Source organism: Cydia strobilella, chromosome 2 (assembly GCF_947568885.1).
Source record: "Cydia strobilella chromosome 2, ilCydStro3.1, whole genome shotgun sequence".
Taxonomy (NCBI): domain Eukaryota; kingdom Metazoa; phylum Arthropoda; class Insecta; order Lepidoptera; family Tortricidae; genus Cydia; species Cydia strobilella.
The window spans coordinates 30,612,382-30,626,978 of NC_086042.1; the positions used below are offsets into that span (position 1 = coordinate 30,612,382).

At 38.6% G+C, this 14,597-nt stretch overlaps 1 protein-coding gene across 1 annotated transcript in view; it reads right to left on the bottom strand.

Annotated features, from left to right (window-relative positions):
- LOC134748989 (retinal homeobox protein Rx2-like) overlaps positions 1–13,846 on the bottom strand; it is a 39,782-nt gene extending 25,936 nt beyond the window's left edge. Inside the window, exons 1-3 of the mRNA XM_063683876.1 lie at positions 13,786–13,846; positions 6,373–6,575; positions 5,125–5,265 (exon numbers count right to left, since the gene is read on the bottom strand). Coding sequence (XP_063539946.1) covers positions 5,125–5,265; positions 6,373–6,575; positions 13,786–13,846 — 405 coding nt within the window. The remainder of the gene's footprint in view (positions 1–5,124; positions 5,266–6,372; positions 6,576–13,785) is intronic.
- Positions 13,847–14,597: the final 751 nt, after the last annotated feature.

Consider the following 14,597-nt stretch of genomic DNA (forward strand, 5'->3'; position numbering starts at 1 on the left):
TTGTTTGTTGAAAAATTTGAGTATTATGATGAACAACTACGAAAAAACGACGTTTTCTTAAATCGTCTATTTTTTTATCTGTTTGTTAACTTAAACACCTGTAGCTCCTAAAGTATTGATCGTAGAGTAAAAATAAATACGAGTATGACCTAATTTGCAGAAAATTTTATGTAGAAACTTTAGTCTGAAGTAATTATAATGCTATTCGTACAGATATTCGAGATTTAAGCAAAAATATGAAAAAAGGTACCTTCAACCCCCTCTCCCCCTACACCCTCAGCACACCCCCCACCGTCAAGGACTTTTAGTATGTTTATCTGGAATTCTGGACACCACAAGGTATAGATAGATAGATAGATAGATAAACTGTTTATTTATGGTATAATAAGTATACCAATTTTCAAAAGAAAAAAAAGAAAAGAACACGAATTGTTTTCGCTGATTCTCAAAAGGAAAAAACGGAACCCTTATAGGATACCTTGTGCGTCGGTCTGTCTGTCTGTCCGTCTGTCACAGCCTATTTTCTCCGAAACCACTGGACCAATTAAGTTTAAATTTGGTACACATATTTGTTTGTTTGTTTGTTTAAGTTTGTGACCCAAAGACGGACATATGTAACGTACACAAATGTATTTTAAACATGGGGGCCACTTTTGGGGGGTAAAAGAGAAACTCAAATATATATTTTTTGTAATTTTAAAATAAATAGTTTAGAAGTTATTTAAGAAAATAGCCTAAAAATTACCACCCCGCCCCCCCCCCCCCTTTATCTCCGATACAACTGGATCTACATTTTTTATAAAATATACAAAATAGTTCTATACCTATAGATCACAGGAAAACCTATTAGAAATGTGCAGTCAAGCGTGAGTCGGACTTAATGACTTAGTTTTTGATCCGACCCCAACGGATTTTTTAAAGACATCTCGTTTCACATAAAAAATAGGTACATTGTTAAAGATTGTGTAATGTACGGAACCCTTGGAAGGCGAGTCCGACTCGCTCTTGGCCGGTTTGTTAATTTTCTTGAGCTATAACCGGAATCAATGAAATCGCTCTTGACGCGCAATTAAAGTGGCGGCGACACGCGGCCCACTCCTCCAGCCCACTCCGACCCACTCCACACCCATTCTCACGACTCGAGCACCAGATCTTCACTTCACCAACCCCTGATCTAAACTACGACTTATAACAAGTACTTAAGGTATCTTTTAGACTGAAAGTGGTGTATAAAGGCGCTCGCCATCGAGTGGATTAGAGCAATTTGTGGGTACCGCTGCGAGCCATGATGTAAATAGTGTAAATGATCGAGCGATCAATTCTCGTAATTAATTGAGAGCAGGGGCCCTGAGTAGCATCGATTTTACTCAGAACATAGGATGTTAACTAAAAAAAAACTGAATTTTTAAAGTTGCTGCAGTTCCTTTAGATGCATAATATGACATAATGGTTCATAATTAGCATGATTAAGGCTGAGACAAGCGCGCTAACGAGGGGGTGGTGGGGGAGGATGACAGATGGCGCCACTCGGGGGTGGTGCGCGCGCGCTCGACTCGAGAGGTTAATCATTTACAGATTAAAGTCGTTCTGTATGGCCTGAGTGGCTTAAACTCCACTGAATATTAAATGCTACGTGTAAATAAAATGTCATACGCCAAGAGGGAATCACTAGAGCTACCTCCTGCGGAGATGTTTTGGAAATGCAGTTGACAACACAGTTTGTGTAGTTTTGCCACCATTGATCGTGCCCTATATACCTAACTCTCGTAAAGTAGGCAGATTGTTTAAAACATTTTAGAGAGTGTGCACAGGAATGGGTCAGACGAATTCATTCCACCATCATCATCATCTTCCTCGCGTTGTCCCGGCATTTTTGCCACGGCTCATGGGAACCTGGGGTCCGCTTGGCAACTAATTCCAAGAATTGGCGTAGGCATTAGTTTTTACGAAAGCGACTGCCATCTGACCTTCCAACCTAGAGGGGAAACTAGGCCTTGTTGGGATTAGTCCGGTTTCCTCACGATGTTTTCCTTCACCGAAAAGCGACTGGTAAATATCAGATGATATTTCGTACATAAGTTCCGAAAAACTCATTGGTACGAGCCGGGGTTTGAACCCGCGACCTCCGTATTGCAAGTCGAACGCTCTTACCGCTAGGCCACCAGCGCTTCATTCCAGACGAATAAGAATAAGAATAAGTTTATTGTTTACTTGTTTATTGTTTGTTTATTGTTTTTGGAATTCATTCCACATTCGTTAAAAGTAAGCTGTAACTGACGATTTGAAAGTGCTTGATGCTAGGCCTACTTGATAATTTTGACTTTGACATTCCCTATTCCATCCTCAGAGTCCGAGTAAACCATTTCCTCTCACGAAGCAACGTGCCTCGTTATTCCTATAGGTATACTTTCCGTTTATACTTGTGATACAGTCGAGTTCATAAACATGTATGCATGTATGTTATTGCCATAGATTAAGGTTAAGAAATGTATAAGGACATATTTATGAACTCGACTGTACAGTATCGATATAATCACAATGCAGTATAGCCCATATAATATTGCGCTACAAACCGACGGTAGTTTATTAAATAGTGAGTTCGCAAAAGGTGTTACTTTATAGCTGCAAAACCTAGCCGTTTGCAATGGCTACCTAAAGTACCTGTGTCTAACTAACTATTCCGTCATCTCCGGCCGCGTCACTGAAACTAAATGAAAGCAGCTGAAGTGTTTAACAAGCTGAATTGAAACGTAACCGCCTCTCGCAGTAATGGGTGCTCATACCGTCACAATGCGCGGCTAAATGTTAATCCGGAGCAGAATGGCGCTGATGAGCGAGTGGAGCGAGGCGGTGAGTGGAGTGAGTGCGTAATGGCAAGTAATGAGCGGCATTAGCGCGGGCAACGCCTTCGCCCGCGACACCGCACCTACCGCAAGCCACAACCTTAATCGGGCCTATTGGCCTAACCATAAACTAGCCTCTTGTATTAACTAAATTTACATTTACAATGTAACTCAACCTAACTAATGGCGTTGCGTCCAACTTGATTTTCCATTGTTTGCGTAATTCGAGACAATTAAGCATCTTATCCCGCATTACTAATCTACTCAGCGCCGACATTCTGTTAGCACAAATCATTCAAAATGCTGCTTTACTATACCTAGAGTGCTACTGTGACATTGCTACACCGTAGCCCTTTGCAAGTAAAGCTTGATACTGCGCGTGTCAAGTACAGATAGAGATGTGTGTGATGATATGTAGACCCATGGGCATCATGCATGCATGCAGCATGTTATCATATCAATGACATTCTGCCTACATTTTAGCAGCACTAAATTCTATTCTATTTCAATTTGGCACCGGTGCAAATACTTAGGTATACCATCAACTAATACTTATATCTAAAAGTCCTAGTAAAAACTAGTAGGCAAAGACACGGTAAAAATAATATTTCGCAGGCGACACTGCTTTACTGTGAAGCACGACATTTCGCGAGGCGCCGCAATCGGCGCGTATTGTACGCGGAGAATAGCGCTTATGCTAATTACCTAGAACCTAGCTTACCTGTAGTCTGTAGTGAGAGATATTCGTGGTCGACACACCACCATAGAATAAATACTAAAGTCAAGTTTACAATATTTTGTTTTGTCATACCTTATCTTATTGAATTGCTTAGTCTTTTCAATCTATCTTAATAAGTTATCCATCCTGTAATACTCGTGCGTCTGTCTGTCCGTCTGCCACAGCCTATTTTCTCCGAAACTACTGGACCAATTAAGTTGAAATTTGGTATATATAAGTAAGTTTGTGACCCAAAGGCGTACATGTAACGTAAACAAATGAATTTTAAACATGGGGGCCACTTTTGGGGGGTAAATGAGAAAATAAAAAAATAAACTAGCCATATTGACATCTTTTTCGTAACCATGCTATTATTGACATCGTATATATTTATTTCCCAACATTTTTTTGACATTTGTATAATAAGTGACGATCATAATATAAATTCGTATAGATTAAGTTAAAATAATTTATAATGTAATTTAATATTATGAAATAAATAAATCTAAATCTAAATCTAAAGTTATTAAAACTATATCGTGTTATATATCAAATGAAAGAGCTCGTTATGAGAATCTCAATGTGATATGCAATAAAGATTATGAGTATGAGTATGAGTATGAAATATATATTTTTTGTAATTTTAAAATGAACACTTTAGAAGTTATTCAACAAAAAAGCCAAAAACTTACCATTCCCCTCTTTATCTCCGAAACTACTGGGTCTAAAACTTTGAAAAAATTATACAAAATAGCTCTATACCTATAGATCTCAGGAAAACCTATTAGAAATGTGCAGTCAAGCGTGAGACGGACTTAATTACTTAGTTTTTGATCCGATCCCTACGGATTTTTGAAAGATCTCACGTTTCACATAAAAAATAAGTAAATTGTTAAAAAATGTGTAATATACTGAACCCTTGGAACAGTTGGAACGCGAGTGCGACTCGCACTTGTTACCCTTTGGCTATTATTTAGGTAATGCATGGTGTTGGAAACGGATTCTTATTAAGACATAACGTCTAATAATCGCAACATCGAAATATCTATGTTTACACGATGTTTAATTTTCCGAATTTTCCATTGACCGAACCCGTTTTTTTTTTTCAAAAACCGTTATATTTTCCAAACTTTTGAAAAAGTTACCTGTAGAAGCCATTGGGTTAGGTTAGGTTAGATTGGTAAACCTTCTAAAAATTCAACGGTTTTCAGAAAAAAAAGCATTCGGTGAAATTAAAAAATTCGGGATTTTAAAAATCGGTTTAAATTTTCGGAGATGAGATAGGTAAGCGGGTCAGGAGGCCTCATCAAATCGATAAAGAAGTTTAAAGAAATCATTCCAGCGCTGAATGAGGGCTCTTGCAACGCTTCGCACCGTGATAAGGATTTAATTAAATCTGCTCAATTGTCAGGAAGCTTATTTTACCTGAACGCGCGCTTCATTGAGTTCTAGTCTGAGAGCCAGCTCCTCTCTCGTGAAGGCGCGCTCCAGCTGGTGCAGCTGGTAGGTAGTGAACGTGGTCCGGCTGCGGTGCACCTGCTTGAGTGGAGGAGTGTAATGTACCTGAACACGTGCTTCGCTGAGCTCTAGTCTGAGAGCCAGCTCCTCCCTCGTGAATACGTCGGGGTACTGTGTGGCGTCGAAGGCGCGCTCCAGCTCGTGCAGCTGGTAGGTGGTGAACGTGGTCCGGCTGCGGCGCACCTGCTTAAGAATACACACGTTACTCACATGCTATAAATAAAGTATAGGGATCATTCTCTTTCTATTTTATTATCTAATAGGTTTGTGGGAATTAAGGAGGAATAGACAAAATTAAAGCCGCAATAACTTGGCTGTCTCACACTCACTTATTATTATTAAAACAACTATGTAGGTTCATCATTCTACTTTATAATTCTTCTTTCTTCAAATTAAGTCCAAGAAAAAGTGTAATATTATCGATTGATTTAAGAAAATGCTGCCTAAGTTTGAGTGCAGGAGCAATATCATATGGCATAGTTGTTTTAAGTTGACTTTCTATTTGCTGCAGCAAAATATGTTGTGAAATAAATATAAAAAAACCGGCCAAGTGCGAGTCAGACTCGCGTTCCAAGGGTTCCGTACATTACACAATTTAAACAATGTATTTTTTATGTGAAAAGTGAGTGAAATGTCTTTAAAAAACCCGTAGGGGTCAGATCAAAAACTAAGTAATTAAGTCCGACTCACGCTTGACTGCAATTTCTAATAGGTTTTTCTGTAATATATCGGTAAAGATCTATTTTGTGTATTTTTTTTTAAATTTAAGACCCAGTAGTTTCGGAGATAAAGGGGGAGAATGGTCATTTTTTGTCTATTTTCTTGAATAACTTCTAAGTTCTTTATCCTAAAATTATTAAAAAAATATATTTGAGATTCTCACAATGAGCCCTTTCATTTGATATATAACACGATATAGTTTGAAAAACTTTATTTTTAAATTTTCTCATTTACCCCCCAAAAGTGGCCCCCATGTTTAAAATTCATTTATTTACGTTACATGTCCGTCTTTGGGTCATAAACTTACATATGTGTACCAAATTTCAACTTAATTGGTCCAGTAGTTTTGGAGAAAATAGGCTGTGACAGACGGACAGACAGACAGACAGACGCACGAGTGATCCTATAAGGGTTCCGTTTTTTCCTTTTGAGGTACGGAACCCTAAAAAAGAAAAAAAATGGTAAATTTTCTTACACATAAACTTTTATAGGTACTGGCTGCATATGAAACATGCTGGGGTAATACTATTTGGATCAGCAAATAGAGGTACTCATGCGTCGGTAGCAAATTACCTTTCTCGGTCGTCCGGTATCTAATGAGTCCAACTCCAGCGGCTCCCGCGCCGAGTCTTGCTCCCGTTCATGCTCAAGCTCCTGCTCATGCTCACGCTCGTGATCGTGCTCGTGCTCGTGCTCGTGCTCGTGTTCGTGCTCGAGCTCCAGCTCCGAGTCGGACGGCGTGTGCGCTCGGCTCTCGGTCTTTAGTTCCACGTGGTCTGTGGATGAAGAGGGGAGTGAGTTGGTATTGTGATATTTGTAATACAAGATAAAAGGTAAGTGTGTTGGAGTGCGTGTGTGAAGTGTAGTGGACGTGAGTGGAGCCAAGATAATGTCATCATTGGGATTGGACTAAAAATCGACCAACCACGAATAAAAAGGGAGTTCTAAAGCAATTCTTGAAATGAACACAATAGTGTCGGTATAACGGAAATGTTAGTATTTGTTAAAGCGATATTAACAATAGAAGTTTTCAGACAAATGTTGAAAGTCGCCAGCCGAAAGCTGGAAGAAAGAAAATTCGATTTATTTTCCAGCCGGCCCGAATAGGTAACCTACACTGGAACTTGAACGATTCCGTCAGTTAATTAGTAGTTTTATCGTATTTAGATAAAACTACTAAGTAGGTACTTTTTGATGGATGTTGCATCAAATTGATGAATACATGATTCTAAATAAATGATTAAAAAAGCAGAAGCCGCGTTTATGTGCCTCAAAAAGTACTTATATATTTTAGAATAGAAAAGTTTGTTATCTAAAAGGTGATTATCTTCCTAAAAAATGCTAACTTACTGAGCATAACTCTGGGATGAAATTTTACAGTATTTAATGTCCAAATTAATGTACGTAGTAAGTAGACCTGCATGGCATGTCAGGAAATAAATTTGAATGTTCAGCTCAGGGATTTAGGTATCGCTCAAGAAACAGACGAAAGTATTTTATTCTATTTGAGCTCGTAAGTACGGTCCGGTAGAATCCGGGAGCTCTAGTTCTGAATGCAACCTCGACCCCCGAGCCGAGCCGCCGCCGCCGCCGCCGTGATCATGACTGACAAGATCAACAAATGGGCCAAACACAAAAGCAGTCAACGATCGCGTACAATGCGTATTGATCGCCAACTTAAAAGAGCACACACTCGCCGTTAAGCGCCTCTCCACTTTTTACTGAGGGGAGAACAATCCATGTAAATAAATTACAATAAATACAATTTAATAGTAACGGTATTAAATTAAATGTGAACTATCTAGGCTTAACGTGTAAGCCCGCTTAATGCGCAAACAATGTTCGACATCGAGTAGGTAAACACGGTCCCGTCCCGACGAGTCCCGGCTCCCGTGCACCGTGCACAACTTCCCACCGCTCTCGATCGTCCCGAACGAAACTACTACATACATGGTTTACGTTATCTGGGCCATATGATACCTACACACTCTGAAATACCTATAGAAGTAACTTTTGTTCCAGACTTAAGGATGCTGCAGCTGCTGCTAGAGCCAAATTTCTGGCCGTGTCTTATTTATAGCGACCACGCGTAGTGCATTTAAATTGTGGGAACCGATTTTATAAGTTTCTATAGTATAAGTAAGTATCAGAAAAACAAAATACAAACGGTGTAGGTGCGAGACTTAGAGACGTGACATGATAAAGTTAAGGACAATGCAAGTGGCCCAACAATTCTTTACAAACAGCGAAATAATGACCCATAACACAAATACCAACGAAAAAACCAAGTAAAGAGCAATGTTATAAGCAACTACTGAACTGATATCAAAAGAATATATAATTATAATCGAAATAAAATATCACGCATTATTAACGTATTGAAGTTGAACCGGGAGCATCACGGCGACTGCGCCGTATAAATAGCAAATTACATCCCTGAGAACTACAACCAAACTAATTACATCCCCGTGCACTTCATTCCCTTCCCTATCCCCACGCTTTAGAGTACACAGTTGTATGTCAGCAACAACCCTAATCGCGCTTTTTACAAATCACTTCACGTCACTCGGTGTAAGAGCACTATTTATTTGTAGTAATTCTATTTTTACAGCGGCTTTGTAATTGTTGCGCGATTAACGCACAAAGCGAAGGGCAGTACTTACAGTAGGTATTGTGCATGTGTAGCGACGTTAATGCTAATAATGTTACTTTTTTGTTACCTGCAATATTAATCACTTCGCTACCATCATAATTGATTTCAATATGATGACCAGTTTAAAAGCTTTTTTTAATTATCAGAAACGACGCAGTATCTATATTTTAGAAAATCGATTATTAGCTTGCGGTGGTCTAGGTAGGCACTACCTTATTCCAATCTAAGAAAAGAATCTTCTAGAATCTTGGGTTAATTTTGGTACTGTTATTTACTCATACAACTCATAAGTTAACACATTCACATTAAAATAGCGACCGAAGGAGACAGATAAAATCACATTAGATCGAATCAAATCGATTCAATACGTTCTTAATAATCATAAATAGATACTTATGGTATTTTGTTCAGTCGAGTTCAGACATGTTTACAAGCCAACGATTCAATAAGACACTGACATTACTGATAATACGAGTAAGGTTGTGTCAATATACAATATACAATATTGGAACGGTGGCTTGTAAAATACCTATGTTTGTGAACTCGACCGTTTATCAGTAAAAGTTCTCTAAACTCAGTAATTTGAATGCTTAACTTAGCTTTTTTGTGAAGAAAACATCGTGAGAAAGTCAGAATTCCATATAACGTAGCTATTATAGTATCAGAACTGTTATTTTCTTCCACGTTTTCTCATGACTAAAGATCGCGACCGCATCGTTGATCGGGTCGCCACTTTCGCGAATGAAGGTTGAGGGAGGCCATGGCTGAGAATTGAGATACGCGTTATACTCGTGAACGGGTGCTGTTTGTGGAGACCGGTCTGTTTAATCTATAACACGAGCTAGAGTATATGTAGTAACTTTATTTTTGAGTATAATTACAATGAGACGCTACATTCGGTTCTCGTATGTTGTAAGTTGATAAACTATTAAATAATCTTATACAGTTCTGACACTTAGAGACATTTTCACCTCTAAAGAATTTTAGTTATTTTTTATGTATCGGTTTTTTTAAATATTATTATTATAGTTTTTTTATGTAATTCGACATTAAGAGACCTTATACATCTCTTTGTAATACGTTAGTTAAAATTGATAGGTAGTAGCAGTTAATTGTTGATGTATTATTATTTTGTTGCTTGTATGTAAATTCAATGTTGACGTGTAAAAGTGCCCTTGTGGCCTATTTGCTGAATAAATGTTGAAGTTTGAGGCCATCGCTTTAACCGCACAATTTTGCACCTTTTCCTTGATATTCCTTATATCGAAAGGAAGCATCCTAAATCGTGATTGTAATTACAATAACGATTAAACTAATTAGTTTAGAGCGCCGGTAACGATGCCAGAGCTCCCGGCGGCGACACAATGAGTAATGAGATTCTCGCCGCGCTGGTATTTGTTTGATTTCGTCGCGGCTCAGCGCGTCTATGGCCGATATTGACACTGTTTTATTATCTATTGCCATTTAACTTGGAGATAGTTAGGTATGTTGTTTATTATACGGTACGGTACGGTGCTACGTCGTGACCTGCCAGTGAATAAGAAGCCTAAAAGTAACATGGCGTGCGTTGTAGGATCACTCGATAATCGAGCATTGCACCTAAGCAAAAAGTACTTTCGTCGGTCAGAAAAAAATGTGCATCAAGAGTAAGAACTATGGTGAATAAGTAACGCCATTTTTCACGGAATAAATATCAATCAGTTTTTTTTTATTCAGTTGTACGGAGAACCAGTGATGACGTCAGCTGTTGTCATCATCAACTTAATCTTATTCCTGATTTTAGAATAGTTTTGATACAGTTGGTCTCACAATTGATCCTCATAAATATAGTATAGACAAAAAAATATTGTCAACGTGTGAGTTTGTCTGAGACATAATCTATGGGCGAGGCATTTACGAGTAGTGAATGCCCGTAACGTCCATGTTATGCGCCGCGATCCCCGCTCGGGCTGCGCTGAGCTCTGTATCGAGCAACCGAGTGGGGATTTGCCCAATCATACTCGTAATGGATTCAATGCATCCAATCCGTTCAAATAATGATACCTAACGACTTGATCGGCTTGCTTTGAGCAAGAGGCTTTTGATGTAGCTTTGTAATGCATAACTATGAAGGATTTGTTTCACATTTTATAATGCGGAAAGGCGAATTAAATCAAAACTACTGCGACTAGATACTACTGTTGTTGAAAGTTGAAAGCTTTTAAAAGAGCTTTGTGTAACATAACTTAAATAATGTATCAAGAGCTGAGCACCAGCCCTCAAAATGCAATTAGGTAATTTTGTGTCACAATCAGTGGTCACAATTACAATGATGGTCACTTTACTTGTTGTAGCGATGTATTATAAGTAGCCGCGTGGCCCCACGTTGGGCGCCAAGGTAAAGCTTATAATATGAATATTATACAGTTCAAGAGTATTAAGAGTAGTTCTTGTTTCTAAATAAATACTATATCATGATAAAATAGATTTAAGTATTTGTTACCCAATCACGGACACATTATATAAACTAACTTTGATAACATTTCGCACGCAAAGAGTCTTATAATCTGCATAATATATCCTAAAATGCCCGAAAGTATGCCTTAGAAGTAACAAAAAAGAGAGGTCAAAGTTTGGAAACAAGTGTTATTAAAAGTTCCGTGCAGACAAAGTCACGAGAAACTGCCAGTATTACCTAGACGCGCAGTGGCGTGTCAAGCCAAGTTCAAAAGAAGAGAACTGGCGACGCAGCGTCCTTGTGTTATATTACACGAACCATTTGGAGCCACATTCGACCACTACGTAACTCAAAATCGATTAAACATAAACAAATGAAATTTGGTTCAATTAGTAAGGCCAATTAGTAATTAGTAGTTTGGTCCCTTAAGGCTAAGTAAAACCACAAACATGAATATGGATCAGCTAGTTATTAAGATACTTACAAACGTCTAAAAATCGGGATTTTTCTCACTGACCGACTAACTGACTGATTGATTAACTAACTAGTTCACTTGGAACGTAAATAAAGTTCAGGATTTTGACATTCAGATAAAAGCTCAAAAGTAAAATATAAAAACACATAGGTACAAAACCTAACGAAGGGTACTGCCAGCAGCGGGCAAGGTCGAAGCTGCGGGTGCCGGTGGTCACCCTAGTAGCATTTTGGTAGGCATTTTGGAGAGGCCCAACAAAATGCCTACCAAAATGCTACTAGGGCATGAGTAGGGCAGGCCCGCAGTAGGTATAACGAAATTTAGATAATGTTTGAGATTTCATATGAGATTATTTGCACGCATAATATTGAAGAAACCAAAATTTACCAACGGGCCTTTTAATGGACAAGTGAATGAGCAATATGAGCATCATCATATTATATGATCAAATGATGCCTACTTGGGGCGATGCTTTTCTGTAGTTTTGTAAAGATTGTATAGAAGATCTTGACTATTTCTCGGTTTCTTTCATACTCATCGTAACTACTAATATGAAAAACAATAATAATAAATCCATGTTTTACTAATTATGATGAGAGGGTAATTTGAAACTAACGCATAATTGGCAGAGATGGATCATTTAGATTTTTACACGATTTTGTGATTGTAGGCACAGCATTGATTGTCCTTATATTACCGGGCCGGGGCCTGAAAATGTGCAAATTGCATACTCGTAGAGGCAGCCTGAACCAATCTGAGCTTGACACTGACGCTTCATTTTTCATTTTATTTATTACACGCATTTTCAAATAATTCTAATAGAGGTCGCACGTTTTAGTCACGTCACGTGATTTCCTTATTTTTTATATTTACATAGATAGTAGATACTAAATACTTATATAATTCATCCGCGGCGTTTAGTATTGGAAGCTTCTCCTCCGGCCCACTAACTTACTTCACTACAATACTTATTGTAGGTATCAGTTAATAACTGTATGCATTTCGAATACCATAATTTAATAGATCGCAACGTCACTAATTCTAAACACTAAGGTATGCATCTATAACGAAATACAGCTGCTATTTATGAGCTGTCGATAATTAAATTAGGAATAGGATATAAGCTCAATTACCCTCTCATCATAATCTATTTACTAGGTACCTACCTACAAAAAACCGTTACACACACGCCTAGATTACGGGCACAATGGAGCCTTGCTTGCAAGCATTGGCATTGGCACTATAGTGTACGACCGCTTCTCTATACAAACATAGACCCCATTTTTTTCCCTTGATATTGATGATGATTGATGACATTTCGATGCTAGTGCGGAAAGTATGTCAGTACTTCACGAGTACCGAGATATCTTGCCACGAGCCGTAGGCGAGTGGCAAGACTAGGGACGAGTGAAGAATGACATTTCCGCACGTGTATCGAACGACGTTTTTTAATACAGTTGCGAAAAAATAAGAAAAGCAACAAGTAAACAATGGAATTCGAAACTTTTATATTATTAATTCTGTGACATCATTGACATTGACATTATGAAGAGGTGTTTTTCTGGCTTTTATTCGACTAGAATAGATTTTGTTATTATTATTGAACCCACTTCAATGAAAGTTTTTTTTTTCAAATGCATGTTCTATAAGACAGAAACAATTGTAAATATTAAAACATTGTACTACAAACATCGTTATTTACGATTATTTGTGTATCGTATATTTATAAAACAATATCGAATGTTGCCTTTGGAAACTTAAAACATTCTTGCAGTAAGAAAATACGCCTCTTCTTTGACAGGCGTTCCGTTCCATTCAGACAACTTATTAAGAACGGTTTTTCAACATTAAAAAATAAACGTGTTATAATACTTATAATGATGAAGAGGTAAGTAATAAAATATGAAATATGCATATTTTTCGTATTCTTACATTAACAGTAGGTTTTTATGTTGATTACGACGTTTGAAGGAAACTAATATTAACACTCATCAATAAGTAGTCATGAATTGGAACAAGTAAAAATTTTAAAAAATTGGAAAAGTAAAAAGCACTAGTTCGCGAAAACCAACTTTCCGCACGCTAAACAGTCACGAAAAGTAGCACTTTTTGAGCAACTGTATTAAAAAAATATTTTTACACAATTTGTTGTATATCATAGCTATTAACCTTCGTTTGTATTGTATGGAATCTGTTTTTGTAATGTTAGTATCCAGAGAGGAAAATGGGAAATACGTTTGTATTGGAAAGCGGTCACGTGACGCCGTCTCCTTTCCCCTTAAGGTGACATTAACTCCTGGTGTTGACGGCTCCACTACTCACGACTTAGGCATTGTTATAATCCACTCCACATGCAGTGTCAAGTGCATGGTGTACGTTGAAGTACGTTGTGTGTCATGTGTTTTGTCACTCGATAAGTACCGCGCGGCCGCCGGCCCAGGATGTGGTCGATGCTGTAGACGGCCCGCCGCGGCGACGACATGTCGAAGGCGACACTCACTCACTCGCGACAACACTTAACCATTCGTTCACCGTCACTCGCAGGCTACGCCGCGCGCCACACGACTGTCACTGACTGATGACGACGGCGTGCCGACGGCGCGCCCGCCTTCACACCCATCCCCTTCGCACTTTAAAGCCATTCATCGCCTGTCCTCCTCTTATCGCCGCCCCTAGCGTTTGATTGGTGCGCTGGGGCGCGCGAGCGGAGCGAGGGCTCTTATCCCCGCCGCGCTATCGCGCTAGACCCGTTACAGCCTACGGCCGGCTCGCAAACTTGCAAAACAACTTAGAACTTACAAAACTTTTTGAGGTCGGTCACCGGTCAATCCTTAATTTGCTAGTCTTAAATTAACCTACTAGTTTCGCAAGTGTACAACAAACCGTGCATAAATATCTGACATTATTTTATTTGTAGAGCTATAGAAGCGTGCATAGGTAGATAGATAGATACTCGTGGGTGCCGCGGCGCACAGTTTATGGGAACCACTGCCTTAGGTAATTTAAAGATTTGATTGAGTCTTTGTAATACAAACACCAAAAAAAAAGTTTAAAAGATAAATATTGGTCAGGTATAGGTACTCAAATTAAGGTCAATGTGGTGAAGACCGGCATAATATATAACATTCTTGGTTGGGAAGACTGTCTTAGGACTGGAACTCTCGTATTTGTAGGTCGGTAGCTCAGACACTATTAGAAAGGAAGAGCTTCGCTCCTTCTGCTTACCGACATTC